The sequence below is a fragment of the Notamacropus eugenii genome, chromosome 5 (genome assembly GCF_028372415.1).
Source record: "Notamacropus eugenii isolate mMacEug1 chromosome 5, mMacEug1.pri_v2, whole genome shotgun sequence".
Classification (NCBI taxonomy): Eukaryota; Metazoa; Chordata; class Mammalia; order Diprotodontia; family Macropodidae; genus Notamacropus; species Notamacropus eugenii.
Genome location: NC_092876.1, coordinates 28,077,450 through 28,097,582, shown reverse-complemented (window position 1 = coordinate 28,097,582; position 20,133 = coordinate 28,077,450). Strand labels below are relative to the sequence as shown.

The 20,133-nt window shown below is 41.9% G+C and overlaps 1 protein-coding gene across 3 annotated transcripts in view; it reads right to left on the bottom strand.

The window, feature by feature from the left end:
- LOC140503784 (uncharacterized) overlaps positions 1-20,133 on the bottom strand; it is a 125,380-nt gene that overhangs the window by 13,111 nt on the left and 92,136 nt on the right. The window contains exon 2 of one of the 3 annotated variants that reach the window (XM_072608058.1): positions 16,570-16,641. In XM_072608058.1, coding sequence (XP_072464159.1) covers positions 16,570-16,641 — 72 coding nt within the window. The other 2 variants (XM_072608060.1, XM_072608059.1) reach the window with 2 other exon arrangements.

Genomic DNA, 20,133 nt, shown 5'->3' with positions numbered 1-20,133 from the left:
AAGCACTATATAAAGCTGCCTCCCTCCACTGACTCTACTGCATTTCAACTTTTTACATCCCAGCTGCCATGCTCTAGAACATCGGAATTCTTTGGGATTCTGCAAATTTAAGGAGCATAGCATCACTCATGGACTTCTGTAAAAGTGAATATGCTATGACCCACCCATTATGAAGTCATCTTAGCTCTGTGAAATTCCTTCTTCCCTTTCTCAGTTCCTTCTCCACCTTTTTAAAATCAGGATAGCATTTCCCCTTCACCAGTCTTGTTACCCTCTTGCTTTCCATATTCTTTCCAATTCTACAAACAGGGTTTCAATAAGAATTATCTCTCAATCCTTTTAAGACCCAAGGATGTGGTTCATAAGGATTGAGTGACTTGAAGTTATCAAGGGCATACAGGTGATCTTTTACTAATTCTTTTCTTCCCTTTCCTTGAGTGGCAATTCCTTGTTAGTATTTCTGGTCTATCATTTCCAGTGTAAACAGCATTCTCATTGCCCAGAAAACAGAAGGAAAATGAAAATTAAGCAGCTCCACCTCCCCTTGATTTTCAGTTCTCATCATCACATCCACCCCAAGAAGATGCTTAGCTTCTCTCACCAACCTCAGCTTATCCTAAGCTACAGAATCCCCTATACTATTTTCCAATTTAATTAACTTTATTTGTGAAAATAAATTAACCTTACTTTAAAGGATTATAGTTTATGAGTTACAACATTCAGGGTTTAGTCATAACACAATTCCCTCTTATTTATATTTTATTCAGACTCAAGTTAATCCTGTTTCACAGTTAAATCAAATCAAGTTTGAATATATCTCAGCTCTCAAAGCAGATTATTATATGTTCACTATTTAATCAAGAAAATATTGAAAAAAGACATGAACAGAGAAAATACTACGTAGGTTGTATATAATTCTAATCACATAAAAGCTATGAAAGCATTTCTGAAAAGCCAAAGAGAACTATACAAATGTAAACATGAAACAGTAGAATATAACCAACTCTACTGTAAAATAAATCTTAAAAGAACTATTTACATACAAGACCTTCCTTTCAAGTTTTGTATTTCTTCTGCTCTGACTTCAGTAAGAGGGTGGTTATTGGCCAAATTTATATGAATGTCTATGCCTCTCTGACAATCCTTTTTCAAATCTAAAATAGTAGAATAGTTATTTGTGGATTAAAATCCTATTTAAATGACCATGACTTTACAATCAATTAGTAAAAGTCACTGGAGGTTGGTCTACTGAGAAAGAAGGCATGCAGTATACTTCTTTATCAGGTAAACACCTAAAGTTAGACCAAAAAAAAGGAGGGGGATCATAAAATGTTAAAAATAGAGTGAGTCTATTTTCATTTTGAGAGTCCTTAAATCTACTTCAGAAAAGAATTAGTTTATAAATAACGTTTATACTTAATTTGAACAGACTCAATTTTTATCTAACAGCAAAATAGCTGTTGGAACACTACAAAACCTTAAACCCTAAGGGTTAAATTAAAATGGGTGATCTCATATAGCTGGTTATCAGTTATCAGAATTCTTCTGAGTCTCATTTCTGCTTCCCTTTCCTCCAAATGCACCTCTTAGGGCAATGGAAAATAATAGTGTACCGATACATTGAACAGGAAATGGCTCAACACATTGTAGCATGTCAATGTAATGGAATATTATTACTGCACCCTGAAAAGCAAAATGAAGAATTCAGAGAAATCTAGGAAGACTTTTGAGCAAAAGCAGCAGAACCAGCAAAATAATATGCACAATGACAATGAGGCCAATCCAAGCTTAGCCCCAGAAAGGACTTGAAAAAATGTAGCTTCCTCCTTCCATAGAAGTGGCCAGAGACTAGAGATGCTGCATATGTTGCATATACCATCTGACTCAGTCAATGTATTAGCTGCTGAATTATTTTTTCAATCTTTTTTATAAGGGAATGTTACGAAAATGGGAAAGTGAGCAGGGTAGTTGGAAATAAAGATAATTTTTTCATAATAAAAAAACTGATAGCCTCCTCAATCAGTAAAAGCCCCTCTGAATTATCAATGCCTACACAGGTGCTAAATTTCACTGAGTTTCAACAATTACCATGAAGTGTCATGAATTAAGCAAAAGTGGTATTACCAGGTTGAATAGCAAATGAGTTTATTTCCCAATGGTACATGTGAATTCAACATTAAAGGGGAAAAGCTTATTAATAGACATATCACACTTTGTACAATACACATATCTTATGTAGCCTCTGTGGTGGACACACTGTTACAGACCTTGAGATCATTCTCTTTTGGGAATTAGACTGATAAAAAATGCAATATGGTGAGACATGCAAAAAAAAAAAAAAAAAAGAAATGAAAGCTATATACCAGGCATCTTCATGATCAAAACTTTGCAACTGTGGCTTTTTAAAATGTTCTTCCATTATATCTTTAGCCTAACAGCAAGAACAAATTCTGTCACAATTAATTCTTGGGGTGATAAGTCGACCTTCTTCCAACGAAGGACAGCCTGACCAGCTGGAACAGTTGTTTTAGAACACATTCATACTGCAGGAACACCTGTTACTAGTACTTGAAGCTACCATGATGAATTCTTTATCGGTCTTGTTGAGATGTCCTGTTTCTTTGTCAATAATGGCATTTCAGTAAGCAAAAACTGCTCTGACTTCCCCCATTGATGAATTAACACTTTAAAGACATTTGGCAAAAATCCAGTCTTTTTTTCTGCCTTTTCCATGAATTCCCCAATATCAAAAGGCAGTTCCTTTCTCCAAGAAACAGAATAATGACCAATAGGTTTTGTGAGCTGTCTTCTGGATGAGAATGGCTTGTTGCTGTAACTGTTGAAAGATTCCTAAGTCCATCTGCCAGCCCCAGATGAAGGTTAAGGACTCCAGAGTCCCAATTATGGAGAGTATTGGACATGTCCAGTTCCTGCCAGCAAGTAACTCACCTTTCCCAACCAGACTTGTAGAGACTGGCAGAGTTATACTCCTTACATTATATTTACAGAAACCTGTGATGCTGATATTCCTTCTCTGGATCACAGTTTTGCTTCCATCTTCTGTACAATTATTCTTGAAAGGTCAGCTGTTGGGGTGGGGGAATTGTGGGAAATTGTTCCAAGACAGCATACAGATGATTGTTCCCTTGGGGCCTAGAGATGCACTACTCTGGGCAGAGATAGCAAGAATCACTTCCAGATTTCCCTGCTCAAAACAGGAATTGACATCTTTCCCCCTCCCCGCAACACCCCACTCCAAGAGTGCTGTGGAAATCCCAGATGAAACAAGACCAGGCCTGAGGTCAAAGGGAAAGAGCAGAGGATGGGAGTCCAATCCAGCCCTCTCTGCAGGAGATCTGCAGCACCGCAGCCAAGCCCAGCCTGGCCAGAATTTCTCCCAGGCCCACGGCAGCAGAACTGCTGATCTTCTAGGTACTAATAGTGCACACTCTGCCTGAACCAAACAGCCTTCCCCAATCTGAGGCCAAATGAGTTCAGCTTGAGAGGAAGCAATACCAGGCCATGAGGGATGGTCCAGCACTGCACTCCTCACTCAAGCCACTGCTGGGCCTGTTTCCAAAGTCAAGAAGACAAAGCTTTGGGAGCTTTCTAGATGAAGTCCCAATTAGCACCAGAACTTGAAGCAAAATCCAGATCAAGCAGACTCTGAAGCTAGTGGGGAGAGCCCAGCACTGGAGTAGCCCTTGAGAGCAGCAGAGCCAAGATGGAGAAGTGAGAGGAGGCAATAGAATCTAGCTCTCCCCCTCCTCAACAAAGGTATAGAGAATGCACCAGCCTGAATTCTGATTGGGTAAACCAAGAGGCCATAGTGAATCATTAATCCAGCCCGGGGCAGCTTAGGGAGATGGACAGAAGTCTGCCAACACTACAGTGGTGAATTTGCCCAGGAGTCCAGCTGGGAGTATTGCAGCACGTAGGGACTGACAGCAGTACCAGAAAGATTCCAAGGGACCTCTGGACAAATGCTGGGTGCAGGAATGAAAGCTATGTCATCGGGTAGCTCTGTTGCCCACCATCCAGTGCTAGGTCACTAAGAAAAGGCAGAGAGGAGCAGTTGTGACCATCAGTCCAAGAACAACTTCTGGCAAGCAAACTACCCAAGCAGCTCTCAACCCTTAAGAGAATATAGCTCCAAAACCTAAACCAAAAGAGAACCATGAGTTTAGACTCACTGAATACACAGAGCCTTCCAGTGGGTCAATAGTGACCAAGTCAAGCAGGAATGTGTTGAAACTCCCAACCTGACACAAGTTGATAGACCCAATTTTGGAACGTGACCATGCAGAATTCAGACCAGGAGGGCTTCCCATGAATCACACCACTGCGAAAGCACTGACAGCATGCAGAGACTCATCCAGAGCTGTGAAAGCAGAAGAAAGGTCAGAAACTCAGGCCAGAAATCTCCCCATCTATCTCCCCCAAAACGAGCACATCTTGGCATTAATATAAGGCCCAAAGTCAAGAAGCTGGCTAGAAGAATGAGAAAACAAAGAAAGGACTCATCCATATAGAGCTATGATGATGTCAAGAAACAAAGGTAGAAGAGAATGACTTGAAAACATTTACAAGCAAAGCCTTAAAGAAAAAGGCAGCTGGGACAACTGTCCAACAAGGATTCACAGAAGAGGTAAAAATGAGAGTTAAAGAATGAGTTAAAAATCTAATTTTAAAAAATATAGCAGTAGAGGAAGGAAAGGGAAAGGAGGCAAGAACCAGCGAAGAAAAAAAGAGAATTAACAGCCTAGAAAAGGAGTTATAAAACCTCACTGAAGAAAATAACTTCTTGAAAATGAGAATTTGCTATATGAAAGCTAATGACTCCATGAGACATCAAGGGATAATAAAACCAAACCAAAAGACTGAAAAAATGGAAAATGTGAAATATCTCCTAGAAAAAACAACTGGTCTGGAAAATAGCTAAAGGAGAGAGAATTTAAAAATCAATGAGCCACTCAAAAGCCATGAACAAAAAAAGAACCTAGATATCATATTTCAAGGAATCATAAAAGAAAACTAAAAAAATACAGTAAGCAGTCTTAAATACCATGGAGCCACAATCAGGATCACAGAAGATTTAGCAGCCACCACTACAGAGGTACAGAGGGCTTATCCCAGGACGTATCCCAGGACACAAAGGATCTAGGCTTGTACACGAGAATAACCTACCCAGCAAAACTGAGTATAATCCTATTGGGGTGAAGGTAGGGAGGGGAGATACGGACCTTTCATGGCTTAGAGGATTTCCAAACATGCCTAAGATGAGCAGACTTGACCCAAAGACCAGAGCCAAGTAGAAAATCTGGCATGCAAACCAAGGAATCAAGAGAGGCATAAAAAAGGCATAAAAATCATGAGTAAAAAATCATAAGGGACTAAACAAAAATAAACTACATTCTTATATGGGGAGATCTAACTTCCCAGAATTTTTTATCATTAGGGGGTCATAGAGAGAATCAAATTTGGGGACCTAATTCTGATTCTTTTGTGTTTGGATGACCAAAAAAGAAGAATGGATTGAATGGCGAAGAATGAGGAAAATTATCTCACATAAATGGGGTATGAAAAGATGAGTTTATGCAAAAGAGAAGGCACTGGGAGGAGGAGAGAAAAAACTCTAATCTAAAGTGGGAAAAGAAAGAAAAAATTCACATAACATACATTTGGGTACAAAAATACATGTAACCAAACAAGGAAATGAGAAGGAAAGAAGTTAACAGAAAAGGGGGAAAGGGAGGTTAGAATAAAGGAGGCATTCGTTAGAAGCAAAATAAACTCTTAAAGACGAAGCAGAGGAAAAAAACAGAAGGATTAGTATGTCAACCAGACCAGAACAAACCTCTAACCTAGGAATGGCTGGAGCTAAACAGAGCAGGCCAGAGGCAGGTTTGCCCGGGATTAAACAAAAGTTGAATTAATTTCAGAGTAACAACTTGCAAGTGGAAGGCCCCCCCCTCCTTAGAAGGAGGGCTTAATACACTGGGGCAAAGGCAGGTCATATATATATATAAAATCCACAAGTGGGCAGTTATTGATTAATATGAAAATCACAACTGGTTTTCATCAGTGAACACCTGGTGCTGGTCAAAGCAATACACTTGCCAGAAGGTGAGGCCATCCACAGTGCAAAGCACTGTTGTCATACCAAACTCAGGACACAGCCTGCGTGCTGGGCCTTAGCTCTGGAAACAGGGCGTCTCCAAATATCTTGACAAGTATAAGAGAACAGGATAGAAGGAAATACACAGGTAGAAATTATAACTATGAGTGTGAATGAGAAAAATTCACACATAAAACAAGAAGGGGTGAGAATGGCTCAGAAACCAGAATTCAACAATATGTTGTTTACAAGAAATATCTATGAAACAGAAAAAATACACACAAGAGTTAAATAAGGGTTTGGAGCACAATCTATTACACTTCAGCTGAAGTAAGGAACACAAGGGTGGCAGGCAATCATGATTTCAGACAAAGCAAAAGCAAAATTACACCTAATTAAAAGAGAGAAGTAAGCATAGACACTACATGTTGTCAAAAGACAATGAATTAACATCAAATGGCACAGTATCTTAATTCTTAAAGGACAGAGGAAAAGAATTACAGGAAGAAATCGAAATCGACAGTAAAAAGATACCAGGGAGGAGCCTCAATTTACCCCTTTCATACTTCAGATGAATAGAACCAAAAAATGAAAAGAAATTGTTTTAGAATCATTAGAAAAGTCAAATACGACAGATACCTGGAGATTTTTGAGCGGGAAATGGAAAGGAGTATGCCTACTTCTAAGCTGCGTAGGACGCCTTCACAAAATGGGCATGTATTAGGACATCAAACCTTCACAAACATGCAGAGATGCAGAAATACCAACTGCATCTTTTACTGACCATAATGCAATAAAATCACATTCAGTAAAGGGTTGCTGAAACAAAGATTGAAAATTAAGTGTAAAACTATTCCTGAGTCCATTCGACTCAGGAATGGAATTCTCCAATCATCCGTGACCTCCCCAACTCAAAGGGTAAAGCAAATTCAGTGGCTTTAATACTCTAGGACACACAGAATCCAAAAAACGTAACTATCACCAGCACTCCAAAAACACAGCCACCAGAAATGGACACTCCCTGACCCTGTGCTCACTCAGCGCCTTCTCCCCACCTCCCAGCTACCAGTGGTGAGGCCACACAAGCAAGCCAAAGGCCGCAGCACAGGCTTACTTACATTAAAACCCACTCTTGCACCTCATTCCCCCCTCCCTATTTCCAACGATCTAGAGATCCTGGTTGCAGGCTGGGAAGTTTGGTCTGGCCTCAACAGCCAGCATGGCCACAACCCTTCAGAATCAGAAGCACCAGCACAGTAAATGTCTGAACTACCAAGACAGGAAAAGCAGACTCTGAACTGCCAGTGCCAGCAGAATCTGAGCCAGAGAATAAAGGAACACAGGAAAGGAACAGGTCATTGGAACAGGACACTATGCAAGCAGGGGGTCTGTGCAGTACTTCACCAAGAAAAACACAGTATCCAGCTAGGGCCAGTTCCGACCACCTAAAACTCTACTGAGGCAGAAACGTAGGCTAGTGAACCTGAATTGCGCAATGTGGGAGGAGACTGAGATGCTCTAAGATCCAGCCCCCAGGAAACTATAATCAGAGAGGGGAAGCAGTCAGGAAATGAGTAATTAGAAAAACAAGTTAGGGCAAAAAGTCTAAAAGTACCCAAGATTTCAAGAAAAAGAAATCTTAAAGACCTTGAACGTAAACAGATAAATCAACAGGAAAAAACTGTAATGAAAGGGAATATGACCTCCAGACTTAGTAAATTAGTTCAGGCATCTATGAATAAAAACTGCAAAATGAAGGAAAATGATCCAACACTTAATGAGAAAGATTTGTGGAATTTGAGAACATGGAATCACAAAAGCTGTTTCTGAGTGGTTTAAAAGACAACTGAGAATTATAAGAGGAGAATTTATGTCCTGCACAGAAAAAATTATGAACAGAATAAAAAAACTTAATGTAGCAGTGAGCCTCACCAAAGAAACGAGAACAATAAATCAGGAATGCAAATACACAGAAGCGAAGGACAACACAGAGGAAGAGAAGCAACAACAAAAAAAATCAAAGAAAATCAAGGAAAATCACTCACTGTGCGAGCAAAACATTTGGACCTTAAAGACAAGACGTGAAGAAGCAATCTGATCAAACACCAGAGGTCTCCCAGAAGAACACAACCGTAACACCATAATGAATGAAACAGGAGATAACTGCCCAGAACTTCTGAACACAGAAAATGAAATTCCAAATAAAGAATTCACAGATCACCTCTGGGGGAAAAAAAAAACCAAGGTGCAAACTCTTAACACATACTGTGGTTAAATTTAATAATCTAATTCAGAAACAAGTTCTTCAAGCCATCAGGAAAGACCACCACAGGCAAAGCAAAGGACGTTTGAACAGCACAAGACTAAGGAGGAACACAAGAATATTGTAAAGAGTGATGGAGCTCAGGCTGCAGCTCCAAACTTAACTGTATGGGGCAAAAGAGGAACATATGAGAACAAAGCAGAGTTTGGAAACATTTCAGAACTGAAGAAATCATTTGCCTCTTGAACACTTGAAAGAAGAGGATGGAGGAAGGAGTGAATAAATGCAGGCAGCAACAGTAATAAAGTAGCAGCAGAAAGACCAGTAACAAACTTCTCTCTCAAGGCATCCAAGAAGACAAGGACGAAGGAAGAACTCTGGCAGAGACAACAGTAAAGGGACAGAGAATGGGCATCATGAAGAGAACCAGGCAATATCCTGCTAAAACAAAAAAGGTACATTACAACATAGGAAAGTACATGAAAAGGGGAAGGAGAGGAGAGGGAGAGAGAGGCATGAATGATGTGCTGGGGTCAAACAAGGACCAGCAGTGAGGGAACGGTGACCTTTGTGGTCTTGGAAAGAGAATAATCTAGGGTGAAGCAGGTGAGGAAGGAGGATGGGAGGGGAGACCTTACTTTGGAGGTAGGAGGGGTTCCACTGATGAATATTCCTATGCGTAAAGGGAGATGAGGACCTTAGAGTAGGGATTTGGTGCTTGGAAAATCTACTTCTTCTAGAAGCGAAGGAGTTGGAACCCCTGGGGGTAACTGGCACCTAAAGGAGTAAGAAAACTTGGGCACAGGGAAATTTACAGGCAAATGCAGAAAAAACAATGAACAAGACGAAGTATAGACCAGTATGGGGGAGAGAGGCCTACCATGGGGCACTCTCCTCTCTGACACCTGCAATAATTGGCATGGTTTTGAAAGTGAGGCACCAGAGAAAAGGAGAATCCTTGGGGTAAGCCCTACAAGACACTGGTAGAAAGCAGCAAGAGTGCAGACCCGAAAATTAACACCTTGGAAGCTTTGATTGTATAAGAAATAGAAAGAAAAGAAAAAGGCCGGATGATTATAGAGGCGTGAATCAGAAAATGAGGGTTTAGAGTAAACAGAGAGTGAGGGAAATCCTTTTTAGAAAAAAGTAAAGAAAATGAAATTAAAAAACTAACAAGAGGACTACTGAAGGGAAAGAGAGGAAAAGAGAATCTATTTGACTCAAAGGAAAAATGATGGAGAAGAAACACATAACCAAATAAAAGCAGGAGAGAGAGACAAACAAAGCACTAAAGGAAAAAGGTGACAGAGGAGACTAAGAGTGGGGGACAGCGGGAAAAACCAATGGGAGCAAGGTCACCTTCAAAAGGATAAATGTAAAATAACTGAAGGAGCATAATGCTTTGTCTGCAGCAGAAGAAGGCAGAAAACCACAACTTGGAAAAAAAACACAAAACACAAAACAAAACAATTTTGCTCCTGGGGGAAAGGAGCCAGTGGAGTTTACTGAGCAGAGCAGGTGGCCTGTCCCATCTGAGCTTCTGGAGAATCACATTAGTGAATGAATAGCAGATGGGCTGGAGCTGGGAGATACTAGAAGCAGGCTGACCCCTCAGCAGAGGGGACATGGGATCACACACACACAAATAGGACAGTGGGGAAATGGAGTCCTGGGAGTTCTCAGAAGGACACCCAGGCCTGGAGACAGGGACCAGATCTCAGCTCTAAAGGGAGGCCCACAGGAGACAGCCGTCCCTCAGGGTTTCGTCCTGGGTCCTCTTCTCTTCTCCTTCTATCCTACTTCACTCAGAGATCTCATCAGCTCCCATGGATTTAATTACCATCTCTATGCTAATAATTCTCTAATCTTATCAAGTCCCAAACTCTGGGCTGACCTCCAATCCTGCATCTCTTTAGGATGTCCTGCAGATGTTTTCAGGGCAGCAAGGTGGCACAGTGGACAAAACACCAGACCTGGAATCAGGAAGGCCTGAGTTCAAAGCCAGCCTCAGACATTTACTAATTGTGTGACCCTGGGCAAATCACTTCACCCTGTTTGCTTCAGAATGAGCTGGAAAATGAAATGGCAAACTAGTCCAGAATCTTTGTCAAGAAAAACCCCAATGGGAACGCAAAGAGTTAGACAGAACTTAACAACAATCTCAGCTGAGTGGGTGGGGAGAGAGGGAGACAATGGAGATTTGAGGAGTAGCGAACAGGTTTGGAAAAGCTGCTGTGGTGAGGAGGATCGTGAATGAATTAGGGAGCTGTCCAGGGACTGCCTTAGCACAGGAAAGATTCTCTCAAGGTTCTGAGCCCAGGCAGCACAGTTTTGTAAGTTTCTCCATTTCCTCCAGAAGAACAGAAAGAAGAGCAAACACAGTGAATGGAGGAACTGATCCAAGTTCAAGGTCTGGCAGAGTTCTTATCCATAAGAGGATAAGGGGGCAAGGGCTCTAGAGGAGAGGATAGTGTAGAGATGAACCTGTTCACCAAGGGGTAAGTGCAGCCAAAGCGGATCAAGGAATTCCAACATTCTTCTACATGAAAACAGAACACAGTGTGCAGCTGAGATGGGGCAAAGGAGCAAGTTAGTCATGGGAAGTATACAAACCAAGGAACTGCAGTTGCTGAAGGCATCTCACACTTCACAGGACCAACACAAAACTCTTTGTCTTTCCTCAAAATTTCACCTCCATTCTGAACTTTCCTATTAATACCCACCACCATCTACCCCAGCTCCCCAGGAAGGGATGGCCGCTGATTGTTTTAGGGATTCCTCCAAGGATTTACCATAGGAGAGTGGAGGTCCTCCTGGCTCTCAGTCCCTGGCCCATCTGAGCATCCTGTGAGAGAAGTCAATGGAATTAAACAATGCGTAAGCATTTCTTAAGCACCTACTAGGCACCTACATGGTCCTAGCCCTGGGAATACACACTGCTCTGGGGGAAGGGGATAGAAAGGGTTCTAAAATCCTTTTAGATCAACTTTACAGATCAGTTGACATGGGTTGCAAGCCTGGATCATTTACATAAGACTTTCCTTACTAGTGGAGAGGATGCTGACAAAGTGCTGTGTGCAAGCTGAAATAGGGATCTGAGTTGGCAGGAGAGCGGTGGAGAGACTTTCTGTTTCCTGCTTCGAGAGGACGGATATAGTTCCCAATCTTCTCAGGAGAGATTGAGAGAGAAGAAGAACAGATGCTGGAAGACAGACACATAGGGGAGAGCTCCCTGCCCCCCATGTCCCCATATTTCTGCTTATTCCTCCCAACTTGGGGGAATTTCCCAAGAAGTATCTCTCATTAAACTGAGAGTTCATTCACCCTGTGTACTGTTGGGCATATTTCTAATCTATAAAACTTGTCTAATTTCCATCTGCCATCTATTACTATTCTGTATATATGATGGTCTTTTCTGCAACTAGCATTTGGTGGGAAGAAATAAAGTTTTAGGCTATAACCTTGGGGCCCCACACCTTCCTCTTTAGGTGACAGTGAGCAAGAAAGCGGCTTGAACCCTAAGAACTGAATTTTTTCCCTATGACCATCAATATTTGGGGAGTTGTGTATGTACACACACTCACACACACACACACACAGTACCTCCTCTCTGAGGAGAGCAGAGCAACCAGACTGGTGGTTCAAGCACCACACTCCAGAAATGACTCCTCATAGCTCCCTAAGAGCCACAGATGGGCATACATATAACTTCCATGGACAACACACACAAACCCAACACAAAGACACCAGGCTGGACACAAAATAAATTCAGAGAGATTTCAGGTGGGTTTGTAGGACACTGATGAAATCATGAAAAATGTCTTGAAGGAGGTGACTCCAGCTGAGTCTTAAGTGGACCAAAGTGGTTCATAGAGTTGGCCCTTAGGTGGGAGAACATTTCAGGCACAGAGGTTGAGGCAGCCCGTACAAAATAAAGGAGGAAGGAAACAGAAGGTCATAAGTAGGGAATGATAATTGGGCTATCTGGACAGGAACACAAAATGTGTGAAGTAGAACAATGTAAAGCTAGTCTGGAAAAGATAGGTAGGAAGCAAGAATATGACGGATTCTAACGTATAAAAGAATAATGTTTTAGTTCATTTGTTATAAAGGCAACAGAGAGCCATTGGACCTTCCTGAGCAAGAGAGGGACATGATCAGAACTGGGCAAAAGTAATATCACTTTGCAGGTTTTATGTTAGACAGATTCGGAAGATGGATGCAGGAAGACCAACTGGGATGCCACTAAAATATCTCAGGTACCTTTTAATAGCATCTGGGGCTGCTTATTAATGGAGGGAGGAAGAAGAATCTGTAATCATATTGGAGCAAATTTATAGATATAGTAAAGGAAGGATACATCAACCAAGATAGCAGAGGGACAGGAGGAAGCTCCACATATTCCACAATTATCTAAAAGTACACCAGACTGTCCTAATAAGGAAATCCAAGAAAAATCACAGTGGGTCACTTTTCTAGCACAGATTAGATAAGCTTAGAAAGCTTTAATTGGGAAAAAAATATAAGAACAATTCTCCAATTAATAGTCAAGAGATATGAATAGGCTCTTTTCACAAGAAATCCAAGCTATAAATAGCCCTATAAAAAATGCTATCTATCACTAAGGAATTAAAAAGGCAAATTCAAGCACCTCTGAGCTTCCACATTACATCTCTGCATTAATAATGCATTTTTGCTGATTATTAATATAATTTTGCTTCTTAATGAGATCTCCCCCCCCCCATTAAGGGGCCGGCCCATTAAGGGGAGCTGAGTAGTGAAGATTTGTAGGAAGGCCCACGCCTTGTATCAATGAGGCACTACTTCTCTGGGGTTGAGACGCCTTCTGGCTCTCACTCTGAGGGGAGGTTCGACTTTGGGGCTTGCTCATTGGAAGTGTCTGTTTGGCCAGACTAGACTCTGGGCAGCCGCTAAGGGGCCCCCTGGCTTGGAAAACCCAGAGGTTGGTGCTTCTCTCTCTGGCAACTCTGTAGGTATATGATGGTCAGACAGCTGGAAGTCATGTCTATTGATTTTGATTTCTCTGTATTTTCTCTGAAGTTCAGGGTACTGACTTTTTCCCCTGAACTAAGTGAATGAAAAATGTTCTTAATTAAAGTGAGTGTTGACCCTTCAAAAGTTGCTTTTCTTTTAGAAAAGCAGATCGAAGAACCCATATGGCAGGCCCTCCCTATGTATGTCAGGGTGCTTAGTGTTACGATCTCTGATTGGCAAAGTTCAAAAATAATTGGTCCTGTTGGATGGGCTAAGACACATTAATTCATTGTTAGTAGAGCTGTGAACTTGTCCAGTCATTCTGGAAAGCAATTTGGAATTATGCCCCCAAAGTTACTAATTTGTGCATTTCCACAGAAATTCCACTAGTGGACTCACACCCCAAAGAGATCAAAGAAAGAAGAAAAAAACTCATTGGTCCAAAAATATTTATAGCAACTATTTTTATAGTGGCAAAGAACTGGAAATAGAGTAGAAAATGGGGGTGGGATGAGCCGGGAATCATTTGGGGAATGACTGAACAAATTATGTTGTAAATAATGGAAATGCATTAATACATTAAGAAATGATGAAAAGAAAGGTTTTCCAGTATCTTGGGAAGGCTTGTATGAATTGATGAAGAATGAAGTAAAGCAGAACCAGGAATACAATTAATATGATAACAACACTGTAAACACAGATAATTTTGAAAGGTTTAAGTACTCCGATATGTGAAAAGACCAACCCCCAAAACAAAAGATCCATAACAAAGAATGCTGCCCACCTCCTAACAGAGAGGTGCTGGACTCAAGCTGTAGAACGAGATACACCTTTTTACACGGCCCATGTGGGAATCTGTTTTGCTTTACTATGCACACTTCATACAAGAGTTCTGTCTTCCATTTTTTCCCCCAGTGAGGACAATGAGGTGTGGAGAGAAAATAAGTGTCTGTTAATTGAAAATTTTTTTTTCTTAAAGACATGTAATAAATTCAGAAAATTTTCTTATACAATACAAACCTTACCCAACATGAGAGGATTCATAGTGGAGAGAAAATTTTAGTCACACTCGTTCTAGCTATATGAATATGTATTTATTGCATTTCCTGTAACATACTGATGGAGAGGAGGAGTTGTTTGTTTCTTAGTCCATTTTGTAATGCATTTTCATTTAATAGAGGAATTCAAAACATTTACATGCACTGTTATAATTAATAAGTTCAATTTGGATTGTGACTTTTTTTATTGAAAATGTTACCTACAGACTGAAATTTATCTTAACTTTCCATGTTTCTCTTTCTGGTCATAATATTTTATCATTCCTTTTTTTCTCACAGTGACTTCTTATCAGCAAAGGTCTCCTGAAGGTACTAACTCAAGCTGAGTGAGCTTCAGTGCAGAGGGATCTGAAGAGCTGGACCTAACGCATCCTAGGTATGTTGAACAGGCAGTGTATAGAAAGTCTGAAGAGAGGAGATGGACAACATGTGATGGACAAGGACGAACAAGAGGGCCATTTTGGACAGAACACTAAGAATGGGAGGAAGAGTCCAAAGAATTCAGTCTGAAAAGTCTATGCTTTTGTTTTTGTTTTTGTTTTTAACTTATCCTTAAGGCAATAGGGAAAACGACAGGTCTGAGAGAGTGCTGCTACTTTAAGAGCATAAATCTCCACATGAGAACATTTGAGAAGGAAGAGTCTGGCTTCAGGAAAATCAGTTAGGAGACTTATCACAAGAGTCCAGGTAAGAGATGAGGAGAACAGGGTTCTGCCACTCAACACTAGAAGACAGGATTGTCTCCTCATCTCAGCTAAACTCCTTGAATAGATTATATATTCCATGCCTTCACTGGCCTTCCTCTCTCTTCTGCTGAGTTTGTAACACAATATGAAATTCCAAATGGCAGTTGGAGATACAGGATTGGATTATCTCCAATAGACAGTCCAGAACAATAGCGTAAGGTTGAACTGGTTCACCAAGGAGTCAAGATGGGGAAGGGAGGAGAAGGTGATTAGTGCTAGGGTGCTGATGGGATGAAGGGAGCAGAGGTCATAGTGATTATAAAGAACAAGGATAGGGGTCATAAGGCAGAGAAAAAGATGGAATGATAAAGGGCTATGATGAAATAAAGCACTTTCAGAGTTCATAAACATGGAAGTGGAACACTTCTATGTGATGTGAAGTCACGGATGTGGCCATCTCTACAGTTAAGGTGCAGAGGGAGAGTACATCAATCAAGGCAACTGAATAGGTTAAAGAAGTGAGAAGTGAGGACGTTTGAGGGATTACACAAACCTATATGGAAACTCCCCTCAAAGAGGAGCTGGAGTTGGTGCAGAGAGAAAGACTGGGCTAGGCACTGAAGTCACTGAGGAAAGAAGGAGACTGACTTGGGTGGGGGATGGGGGAGTTGATGGATGACAGCTGCCAGAATTCTGTTTGAATGATCAATCTCAATGCGATGTCATCAGTCAATCCAGCACTGACTTAAGTATGTATGTACCATGTTCTAGGTGTTGTCCTAATTATTAGGGATGCCATGAAAGGCAAAAGACAGCCCTTGCTCTCAAGGAGTTAATAGTCTAAAGTGGGGAGACAGCTTGCAAATAGCTGTGTACAAGAAGGATATATACAGGATAAAATGGAGATACTCTCAGAGAAGGCACTAAGATTAAAGAGGTGGAAATGAGGAACATGAAAATTCCAGGCACCAGGGTCAGTCAGTGAAAAGGTGAAAAGTCATGAGGTGGAATGGCATGTGGATCTAGTTTGGGTTCTCAACCAAGGAGGACCCAAGGAGAAGGAGAGGGTGCTTAGTAAAAGTGGTAAAGGAAAAGCCTGGAAAAGGGCATGGAAGGAAAAGTGTATTCAGATTCCCCCCATGCAATCAGTGGGTCAGGGACTATGACAGAAGTAGGCAGCACCAGAGGGTGGGATGAAGCAAGCAGACCAAAGCAAACATCAGTGCCAGAAGAAGAAAAGACTATCAAAGAAAGAGGCTTACCATGAAAAGATGTTTGTTCATTATGGACCAAGCATTCCAGGGAGCACAACGGGCGGAAGGGGCCGTTCTGAAGTTGAACACACAAGAGGCCTAACTGAGATGGAGACATGCGAAGCAGCGGCAGTTTGGGATGCAGAATTCAAGTTCTGGACTGTATATTGACAATAACTAGTTTCTACTTTCATACCTTGGGAGGATCCTTTTCCTGAAATGTTCTTTCTGGAAGTTTCCTCCGTAGTCTTCGCTCTCAGTTCCAAATCTGAAAAACAGTAAGAAAAACTGTGAATGTAACTTCTTCTCTGAGCTGGGAGAAAGAAGTTAGGAGTTTAATACAAATAAGAATGTTTGTGGCTGTCCGGAAGCGCACTGCGCTGTGCTCACTGAAATACATCCTGACACTCTTGGGGACACAGTGATCAGAGGCAAGGGAGAGGCAGCAACCAAGAGGCTAAGAGGAAGACCAAGATGCATTTTTTTTCTGCAGATGATGAGGAGAAATCATTTAAAATACTGAAATGTGAAATGTTTAAAAAAAGTAGATTAGCATAGCACTTATACCCTGAGAACAAGAAATACGAATGCATGGCAAAGGACGGAGGGAAGGGAAAGCATCTGAAGGCAAGCAAGGGTTGAGGAGAACTTAAGCTGCCACATTCCCAGAGGGCGGTCCTCCAGCACAGCAATTGGATTTCTTTCCTGTGCCTAGGCTCTGTGCCAGGGGCCAGGCATGTCTCCAGTATCCTCAAGTCCTCTGTGGACAAGAGTCCTTCAATGTCCAGGCCCCTGAGCCTTTTTACAAGACAAGCACGGCACCCCAGCCTCTTGAGCAGGCTCCCATGCCTCTGCCTGCCCCTTCCTTTTATGAGGCTGCCCTCCTAACGCCTTCAAGAAGACATCACCACATCCCCTTAGGCTGAATCTGAAGGGAGGATATGTAGTCTAATCTCTTGCCTAATTCAATGGACTTCTCTCAAATCACTGAAACTTTGACTGGATTCACTTCTCAGTAGTATCATCCCCTTATTTTTTCTGTTAGCAGAAGACCTAGGTGTTTTGGTAAATGTTTAAAAACTGACTCTGTGGCGGGGATGGGGGGGAGGGAGAGGCCGAACACAGTTTTTAAGCTTGAACTGAATTATTAACATTTTCTCCAACCCTTTTTCCAGTCCTAGACAATCAACAAAACAATAAATCAAGCTGTGATTTGTAGCTTTTGCTGACTTCTGAGGTATAACTACTCACATTCAGAATTTAACAATTAGCTCCTCTGGCATCAGTACAAGCTCTATAACAGCTCTTCCCTTACTTGGGGCTACAAAGAGTTATCTAAATCCTTTTGTACACATGGATCCTTTTCCTCTTTCTTTGATCTCTCTGGGTAGAAGTATACTAGCTGGATTACTGCTCCTTTTACTGTTTTTGGGACAGATCCCAGAAGGACTGAAGCCCCTCTGTCATTTTCCATTTCATCACCTTTATCCATCAGCTTTTCCAGCTTTATCCATCTGATGCATGGGAAGTGGTGCTTTTAGCACAGAACTGCATTAAAAACTGCCAGTTGATTGACTACTGGGGGGAAGAGCTGGAGAAGGAGGGAGAGCCAGACTCAAGGAAGATTTTGAGGTTGGAATCCTGGGTATCTGCTCAGGGTGGGTGCTCCAGAGAAATAGGGAAACATTAGTAAGGAAGAGCTTTTTCTTGGTCCTGTTGAGTTTCAGGTGCCTAGTAGGCATCTAGTTCTAGATGACTAAGAAGTTAGTAACATGAGATTGGCCCTGGGACCTGCCCTGGGACTGGATCTACAGATCTAGGAGTCATTTGCATGGAAACACTGAGTCTACAGGGATTGAAGAGCTCAAAAAGAGAAAGAAGAGAGCTACTAAGAGACACAGATTACCCTGACCTGGAGTGGGAATGAGTTCAAATCAGGCTTCAGACACTTACTAGCTGTGTGACCCTGGGCAAGTCACTTTACCTGGTTTGCCTCAGTTTCCTTATATGTAAAATGAGCTAGAGAAGGAAATGGCAAAATTGTTAAGTTCCCAAAGATCTCATGCCTGCATGAGATCTTTCTTCCAGGCGTGAATGAATGAGGCGGGAGCAAGGATGGTATGCACTCCGTTTATCTCAGCTAGCTCAGAGTATATACAGGCATTCTACTTCCATGCATGCAAGAAGTTTGTAAACACTGTGTGCTGAACTTATGTGCTTGGCTGTTGTTCTTGCTCAAGATAATTGTGAAGGTTGGTTATTACATAAGGGTGGTCCATCTCATAAGTCATGCAAGGACATATTGTCTCAAGAGATTTCTCCCGAGAGCATCATGACCCTGATAACCCGAGAGTTCCAGACCCCTTACACAAAATACTCCAGTATTTCTGCCAAAAAAACCCCAAATTGCGTCCTGGAGAGTCAGACACAACTGAAACGATGAACAACAAAAAGAGAGACGAGAGAAACAAAAAGAGAGACAAGAGACAGAGAGCCTGGGAATGCACTTATAGTAAGAAAGCATGACCCAGATGAGGAGTAAGCAAGGGAAGGAGAACCACCTAAGTGAGGCCAGTGTGAAAATCCAGATAGAAGCGGAGATGCTGAACAAAAGGATGGAACCAAGAGGGAGAGTGGGGAACACTGGTGACTCTCAGGAAAGGACTTTCAACTGACTAATAGGGACTGAAGCCATATCACAAAGGGGTGAGAAGTGAATGGGAGGTGAGAAAGTGGAGATAATGGATATTGGTGGGTTTATTGAGCTAGTGAAAAGGAGGGAAGATGCTGGATGATACCTGAGAGGGTGATGGGATCAAGTGAAGAATTTTTTTTTAAGAAAGCGGGAAATTGGGGCATGTTCTTAGGCAGCAGAAAAAGATCCCAGGATTGGGGTGAACTTTATGGACATCTCTGTCTACACCAACATTTCTTTCACTTTCTCTTTTCTTAAGCATTTCTTTCAAATGACCTTCAAGTATCGCATCCTTGCTAGGCTTTGGATGCAGCAAAGTCCACCTCAACCTAACTTCCTCAGACATGGTACTTAGAAAACTCTCCAAGGGGATTCAGAGATCTGTTCTTCACCATGACCCCCAAAACCCAGCCCTGTAGCACAGAGGGACAAAGTCCTTGCCCTGGCAGAGGCTCTAGTGGAGCCAGGAGGAAAATGAGTGGAAGACATGTAAGTGAATGAGACCCCAGTTCCATCATCTCCCAGGCCTAAGAGTCTCTGCACATGCTCAAATTCCCAAGGGAGCAAACATTTACTGGGGAATCTGGAAACTTCACCAGCAATAGAGTTAAGTAACTCTCGCCTCACTGTAACAACTTGAGGAAGGGGAAGACTAGAAAGAGGCACCTTGTTCAGAGGATACCTGCTCAGTGGATAATTTTGAGGAAGCTTTTCCATACAAGAATCCCACACTTGCCTCTTTTTAAGCTCCAGGCAATGTTCCTGGCTCTGGGGCCAAACCCAACCAATCCAATCTCCCTTCCCTCTGACAGCCTCCCAATATGGAAATACTGTTAATATTCTGGTACGCAGCTTTTTTCCAGGCCACAAGTTCCTACTTCCTTCAAATGATCCTCACATGCTGAGCACCCTCTTCTGGACACTCCCATTCCTATCAAAGTGGAGCCCAGACCTGAATACAATATCTACATGACTTCTGACAACAGCAGGGTACATGTGGGACTCTCACCTCCCTATTTAGGGAAGCCGTGGCCCTCCGCTTACTGATGTCCAAGATGACAATAG